This window comes from Montipora capricornis, chromosome 5 (assembly GCF_036669925.1).
Source record: "Montipora capricornis isolate CH-2021 chromosome 5, ASM3666992v2, whole genome shotgun sequence".
NCBI lineage: Eukaryota > Metazoa > Cnidaria > Anthozoa > Scleractinia > Acroporidae > Montipora > Montipora capricornis.
Genome location: NC_090887.1, coordinates 31,654,780 through 31,662,929, shown reverse-complemented (window position 1 = coordinate 31,662,929; position 8,150 = coordinate 31,654,780). Strand labels below are relative to the sequence as shown.

The 8,150-nt window shown below is 41.3% G+C and overlaps 1 protein-coding gene across 1 annotated transcript; it reads left to right on the top strand.

The window, feature by feature from the left end:
* The first annotated feature begins 2,877 nt into the window (after positions 1 to 2,877).
* On the top strand, positions 2,878 to 4,567 carry LOC138048723 (uncharacterized). The gene is made up of 2 exons (XM_068894855.1): positions 2,878 to 3,513; positions 3,674 to 4,567. Exons 1-2 carry the CDS (start codon positions 2,878 to 2,880, stop codon positions 4,565 to 4,567), a joined length of 1,530 nt encoding a protein of 509 aa, XP_068750956.1.
* Positions 4,568 to 8,150: the final 3,583 nt, after the last annotated feature.

Genomic DNA, 8,150 nt, shown 5'->3' with positions numbered 1-8,150 from the left:
TCAGAAAATTTCTTATCATTACAGTCATCTACACTTGAAAGCTGTTTTTTTTACAGAGAATTATTGTAGACAGGTGAACCCTTGTTGTTAAAATTATAGCAAGTGATTACATAAGCCAAGAGCGTGATATCTACTCGTCTTCCTCGAACTAATTTTGTTGGAGCTTATTAGTAACTGAAAATGCTGATCCTGTAATAACCAAACCGACCTAAGTAACAGTTACTACGCAATCCAAAGCACTTGGGATACTCAAGAATCAAGTTTGTGCTGAGACGCGACAACTCGGTGTTGCGCGAGTAGTATGCACAACAATAGCATCTTGCAGCTTTTCATCTTTACTTCACAGACCTTCAATTTGTGGACCAAGCGGAAGAGACCCATTAGATGTGCAATGCGTCACATTTGAAAAGGTTTTAAAAGCGGACACAATTTGTGACGAAAAGACGTTACTTTTGGCAAGACCAGGTACAGTTTTGTTACTGGTTTTGTTAATAGCCATTTTAAGAAATTACGCGTTTTTGAAACTGTTTGCATTCATTGCATATTGTTTTAGGAATATTTAAAGTGAATAGTTTCCACTTAGCAGTGACGATATTTCCTTACCATCGAGAGATGTATGGTCTCCGTTGGAGAGGTGGGAAAGTGAGATGTGTTCCAATGGAGGTGGTTGGACACACAATTTCAAAAGCTAAAGGCGGTCGGGGGTTGAGCAGTACGGAATCTATATTTATTTCATTAACACTAGGGACGTTTCACTCTGTTGAATCTTGTAAGCCACGGTTACGTTTATTTATTTATTTAGCAGATCTCTTAAAAGTAAAGTTGAAAAACAAATTCCGCGAGGTTCACTTCCACAGGCGTAGCCAGTAATTTTCATACGGGGGGTCACACCGTGTCCAGCAAAGGGTACTCACCAGAAAAATGTGAGGACCCCTTTTGATACGAATTTAGGCAGTAAATATCATAGCTCCGTCTGAAATTGGGTCAGGTTGGGGTGCCTTCTATAACCAGGATCTGGAATTGTATATTTTGCTTAAGTATTCTACCTCTTGAAAACAACGGGTTAGAAATTAAACAAGGTAAAGACAAGCAGATATTTTGGTATATGTTTCGCCTAAAACGGTGAGTTTTGGTTTCAGGAAGCATACCGCACCGAACACCCCACTTCCCTTCTCCCGGGTGTCTTTATCGAAATCGGGGTGCTTGTAATAACTGATGAAGCATTTGGCTCAGCTTAAAACACAGAACGCGTTAGAGCTGGCGAAAGCTGCATTGAGTTAACTAAAGGAATTTATTTTTCTGTATCTGTTTGAAATACTCTCCAAGTATTCCAGCTAAAAAGAGACCATCTGAAGATACTAAGAGAAAGCGCACCTTCAGTGAGAGAAGTGCACCTCTCCCTGGACGTCTCCACTGCCCTAACCCCTCCTGAAGGGGACATGCCTAAGGGGAAAAGTAGGAAAAGGCGTCATGGCAAACCAACATCAGTAGGTTAAATAAAAATTCCTCATTTCATCACTGCGTTTCAGTAAGCAACCCCACGTCCAGGTGATTCTGTGTACCAAATGTCACTCGGGAGGTGTCAAGGAAATGCTTAAGGGATATTATACTGGATACAAATGATTTTTAGTAGTAAGTTCACGGGGAGACGCAACGTAGAAGTTAAAGAGAGAAAATAAAGGGACTAATAAAGAAATGGGGGGGGGGGGGGAGGGATATTGAACATTAACGACCGACTGACTTCACTTTGCTGTTCAATCCACTGAACTAGGCCAACCTATTTTCCTTTCTTCCCGCACGTCGTGCCTACTCACGGGACACACCTGATTCCAAACTGGAGAGAACAAAGTTATAACTCAGAGAGGAAACGTTTGTCGAAAGCAAAAAAATGTACATTTGATTTGGTAAAGTGGAAGAGAACCCTTTTGGGAGAACTCTCTCTGTGACTTGTTTCTTAAAAGCTAATAAAATTTCTTTCTTCTCCAGGAAAGTGGAAACAGTACTGACTCTGAGGAATTAGATGTAAAAATGGAAAGTGCTTTATCTCGATGATCCAGGTCATCTGTGGAGAAAATTGCAAGAATCTACCGCTATTAGCGAAATGCTGGGCGACGAAGCATTGTTTCGTTAACCTGATAGAGGCTATCCTGAGAGTCTAGCAAAAGCTTACAAGAATCAATAGCATGGGATCGGGGAGGCAAATTTTATCTATTATGGCAGGTGTCACAAGCTACAAAGCAATTCAAACCTTTATTCCTAAGATAACGCCGTATCGCTGTACTATGGCTAACGTGCATGGTTTGCAATATGGTAGAGCAGCCTCTGTGCCAAAGAAAGACGCCCCGAGATTACGTGTTAATAGACAGCAACTAGAACATTTTCTTAGTTTTATTTCAAGCCCTCATTTAGTACAGGACCTTCCTTCACTCAGGCGCATCACTCAGGCGCATCAATGGCGCATCAATGGCGGCCACGCGGAGCCTTGGCTCCGTCGCTTTATTGACTTTTTATGCTTTTTCATTCCTATTTCTAACGCGAGGACTTATTCAAAATGGGTCTAAATGTTTGCTACGTCTGCCTTTGGGGTTATTTTCGACGGGGACTGTATTTTCTAGTGAAGCTGGTTTAATATTTGTCGTGAAGCTCGGCGACAAATTTAAACTCGATCTGAGATCTAAGAGTTTTTTAAATCTAGTCTTCCAGTTACAAAGTGGACTAAACATGGATCTACTTCGCTTCACATTCCTGGCCACGACCCTCCGTTGGACATAACGGTGTTTTCGGACGTTTCGCGGAACCCAGGTCCGCAGGTTCTACATTTCGAATCCACCACAAGAACTCATGCGGATTTGCATACTGTTTCTTCAAGAACTAAGAATGAACTATTCAAGGAATGAACTATTCAAGATCCGACGCGTTTCCAACTGTTCGCTCCCGGGACGGATTTTTGCGTATTTGAAGTTAGCTGGCTTGCTCCATTTGAGAGGATGTGGGGCTGGACGAAGGGATTTCGTTCGTGGAATCAAAGTGATTGCATCGAACCGAATTGAAGTTGAAGGGCACGTGGATGGAGTGAACAAAAACAACCTTATTTCCATCCCCCGTGCTCCTCAACAGTTGAATCACCAGCAACGCCAACAACCTCGGATATTCGTCCTTTCGAATGTTCGCTCTATCCGCAAGAAGACTCTGTTACTGAGGGATTACATTGTAGAACATGATATCGATTTACTCGCCATTACTGAAACGTGGCTCGCTGATGATTCTTCGGACGAATTCTACTGTCGTGATATCTGTCCTGAAGGGTATAAGATTGAGCAGTTACCAAGGAATTATGCCGACGTTGGAGGGGTTGCTCTAGTTTACAGGAGATGTTTTAAGGTCAAGAAGGATGTACAAACGATCCACAGGAGTTTTGAACTCATTAATATTCATATTACATCAGCTTGCAATCATAATCTTAGGCTTGTTGTCATTTACCGAGCTCCACCTAGTCTTGAGAATGGATTCACGGTTAGAATCTTTTTGGAGGAGTTTAGTTCTTTTCTGGAGGGACTTGTTCTAACTACTAGTGCCCTGTTAGTTGGGTGACTTTAATTTCCATATCGATGAGTCTAATGATTGTGACGCCCGACGATTCTTACAAGTTCTGGAATCGTTTGATTTGATCCAGCACGTCTCTGAGGTGACTCACAAGAAAGGTCACATACTCGATTTGATTATAACGAGATCTCATGAGAAATTAGTTGGCCGCTGCATTGTAGATAATCCTTTTGTCTCGGATCATCTTGTTGTACACAGTTTGTTGGACCTTGCTAAAATACCACTCGAGCGTAAACTAATCTCGTATCGCAAAATCCGTGATATTGATTTTAGCGAGTTTTGTGGTCAGTTGGAGGACACCAGGCTAGTGAGAGATGCTGCGTCTTTCAGTCTCGGTGACCTTGTTTATGAAAATAACACTACATTAAAGTCGTTGTTGGACAGCCACGCGCCTCTGAAGACTAAGACCTTTACTCTTCACCCAACCGCCCTATGGTATACAGAGGAATTACGATCTGAAAAGAAAAAACGCAGCGCTCTTGAGCGGCGCTGGCGTTCTTCAAAACGAGAATGTGATTATTCTAGATTTAAGGAACAATGCCTCAGAGTGAACGCTTTGGTCAAGAAAACTAAAGTGGACTATTACTCAGGCATTATACAGGAGAGTAGTAATAATCCCCGAACTCTTTTCAGTGCGGTAAATAAGCTCCTCCACAAGGGTGTGCCCGCGGAGTATCCTTCTGGGAGTGCGTCTGATGGTGATCTCGCCAACAAGTTCATTGCCTTCTTTGGTGAGAATATTACAGTTCTGCGAAACTCACTTAACTCCACATCTGATATTGTCGTGGAGTCCGATGCCATTGTCCATCAGTGTACCTTGTCATGTTTTATGTCTGTAACATTGTCTGCTGTCTCGGAATTACATGTACTCAGTAAGATGAGCATTAAGTCCTGTCCTCTTGATCCCGTCTCTGCTTCTGTTTTGAAGCAGTGTACATCAGTACTTTTGCCTGTTATGACTTAAATTGTAAATCAGTCTTTAAATTAGCTGTTTTTTCCAGACTGTTTTAAGCTTGCATTGTTGAATCCTCTTCTCAAAAAGCCGCACTTCATGTTGAAGCTCTTTCGAATTTTCGTCCTATTTCTAATCAGATGTTCATGTCTAAACTTATTGAAAAGGTGGTGGCATCTCAGTTGATTAATCACATTTCTAGTAATGCACTTGATGAAATACTACAATCTGCATATAAACAATTTCATAGTACTGAAACAGCTTTAGTTAAAGTTTTTAATGATATTGTCCTAGACGTTGATAGGAATAGGACTCTTATCTTACTTTTGTTAGATCTTTCGGCGGCTTTCGATACGGTTGATCATACTATACTGATTGAGAGATTAACAAACCGCTTCGGTCTTTGCGATCTAGCTCTGGCTTTGTTTAAATCATACTTGAGCGACAGAACTCATTTTGTGAGTATTCGTGGCGCGCGGTCTGTCACGCTTTCGCTGTCGTGCGGGTACGACAGGGTTCCGTGCTCGGACCGATTTTATATCTGCTCTACACCTACCCATTGGGGATATTGTCAGGCAGTACAACATGGGCTATAATTTCTCTGCTGAACACTCATTTGTATTTGTCTTTCAATTCTCTCAGTGGGGATGATCAAGCTTATTCTGTCGCTCAGGTTGAATCCTGTTTTGGAGATATCGACCGTTGGATGTTTTGTAACAAACTTTAGTTGAATAGGGACAAGACGGAATTGCCCGTTATCACTTCAAATATCGGCCCCGCCCATCTTTAGATAGTATCCTGGTCGGCGATCATCGTGTATTAAATCAGTCCAAAGCTTGGAACATAGGAGTAGTTCTCGATGAGACCTTGTCACTAGATAAGCATGTGAATTCCGTTTGTAAATCTGCTTTATTTCATCTTTGAATATCGCGAAGATTAGAATGTATCTGACTTCTGAGAGCACAAAGACCCTCGTCCATGCTTATGTTACCTGTCGACTTGACAATTGTAACTCGTTGCTCCTTGGGTCACCGAAGTATATGATTCAGAAGCTCCAGCGCGTTCAAAACTGCGCTGCACGCCTTGTAGCTGGGCAACCTAGGGCTGCGCACATTTGCCCCGTTCTTAAGGAGCTACACTGGTTACCCATTGAGCAGCGAATTACCTTTAAAGTATTATTGTTAACCTTTAAAGCTCTCAATAATCTGGCGCCTCCGTATCTAAGTCAACTTATAGTCCCATACAACCCTACAAGAAATCTTAGGTCAGCTGGCAAACACTTATTAGAAGTACCGAAGGTGCGCCTGAAGAGCTATGGGGACAGGGCCTTTTCGGTTGCTGCCCCAAAACACTGGAATGAAATTCCCTTGGACATTAAATTAAGTCGGTCAGTTGATGTCTTTAAATCCAGATTGAAAATTATCTTTTTAGACTTGTTTTTAATTGATCTTTGTTTTTAGTGCTATTGTTAGATATTAATTAGTTTGTAAAGCGATATAGAGCTGTTGTATATACCGCAGCTATAGAAATAAAGTTTTATTATTATTATATTATTGATTGTCTGACCACATACGACCATCGCTTTTTACTGTGAAAAACGTTGCACCAGTTCTGGTGTATTAAACTTTTGCGGTGATTGTCTGACGACACCACGACCATGGTCTTTTGCTGTGAAACTTGCACCAGTTCTGGTGTGAAACTTTTGCGGTGATTGTCTGACCACACACGACCATGGCTTTTGCTGTGAAACTTTGCACCAGTTCTGGTGTGAAAACTTTTGCGGTGATTGTCTGACCACACACGACCATGGCTTTTGCTGTGAAACTTTGCACCAGTTCTGGTGTGAAACTTTTGCGGTGATTGTCTGACCACACACACGACCATGGCTTTTTCTGTGAAACTTTGCACCAGTTCTGGTGTGAAACTTTTGCGGTGATGTCTGACCACACACGACCATGGCTTTTGCTGTGAAACTTTGCACCAGTTCTGGTGTGAAACTTTTGCGGTGATTGTCTGACCACACACGACCATGGCTTTTGCTGTGAAACTTTGCACCAGTTCTGGTGTGAAACTTTTGCGGTGATTGTCTGACCACACACGACCATGGCTTTTGCTGTGAAACTTTGCACCAGTTTTGGTGTGAAACTTTTGCGGTGATTGTTCCTGACAATTTTGTTTGTACGACCATCCCAACTAAGACAGACTGGCTGACTGGAGCATTTTTGCATTGGTTAAACTTATGCGGTGATCTCACATCGTTACTGAAAACTTTGCACCAGTTCTGGTGTGAAACTTTTGCGGTGATTGTCTGACCATGTACGACCATGGCTGACTGGCATTCTTGGCACCGCCCCTCCTCATCGTTACTTTTCGCGAAAAAAGATAATTGACTGTGCATTCTTGGCATGAGATTACCGCCTTATCGTCAGCATCGTTACGTTTCGCGAAAAGGATTAATTGACTGTGCATTTTTGGCATGTGATTACCACCTCATCGTCAGCATCGTTACGTTTCGCGAAAAGGAGGAGAGGGTTTCCATTTGATTGAAACAGCAACATTAATTTTCGCGCGCGAACGTCCTTAAATGCCGAGTTGTTATAGTGCAACACCACTGGAAAAAAAAAACTATACTAACATTTTGACTCTGTGTTCATTGCGTTGTTATTTGTTTACGTGTCATCTTCATCGCCCTGCAACTACTTCCCAAGTTTACATTTTAGCGAGGACCTCTATTTCGAGAAACTGTAAGTACAGCTTATTTATTATTATTATTATTATTATTATTATTATATTATTATTATTATTATATTATTATATTATTATTGTTTATTATTATATTATTAATCTTTATTACTATTAATTTTCATTTATTATGTAATTATTTATTACTATTGATGTTGAAACCTTGCTGGCTGGCTCATAACGTACGCCACCGCTCGCTGGCAAACGTTATGCGCTGGCTGGCAATATGTGTCATTTCGCATTTTAAAATATGCTGGCTGGTTAAAAGCCGTCTCACACGATGGCTGGCTGGGAGTTTTATTTCCTGAAACTCTTGCTCGCTGGCAGTCAGAAGAGTGGGTATTTTTTTTCCCAGGATCGTTAAATATTAACGAAGATTGACGTACATGTAGAAAACATTCTAATAGTTGCTGCAACATTAAATGAACAATTTTGTCAAAAATGGTCGTTGGGTACTCCTGAAGTGATGGAGCATGTCATCTATCGGAACATTATGCAGCATTTGGAGCATAATAACATCTTGTATTCAAAACAACATGGCTTTAGAAAGAACCATTCGTGCGAAACGCAACTCCTGCTCACTGTTGAAGACCTAGCAAAGAATTTGGATGAGGGATCTGAAGTTGATCTACAGATTTTTGACTTCGTACCACAGGGTACAGTTTTGGCCCCTCCATGTTTTTGTTATTTATAAATGATATTTCATGAGAATTTAGATAGTACCTTGAGACTATTTGCTGATGATGCAATTTTATAAAGATCAATCAAGACAATGAATGACAGTGATATCCTACAGAATGCATACGTGCCAACTCTCCGGATTATCCGAGAGTCTCCCGGATACGGAACAAAT

What these genes read in the sequence shown, in the direction of transcription:
- LOC138048723 (XM_068894855.1), top strand. Translation starts at nt 2,878, where the DNA reads ATGAACTATTCAAGGAATGAACTATTCAAGATCCGACGCGTTTCCAAC. An exon ending in GTCTTGAGAATGGATTCACG is followed by an intron (nt 3,514 to 3,673) that starts GTTAGAATCTTT and finishes GATTTGATCCAG; the next exon opens with CACGTCTCTGAGGTGACTCA.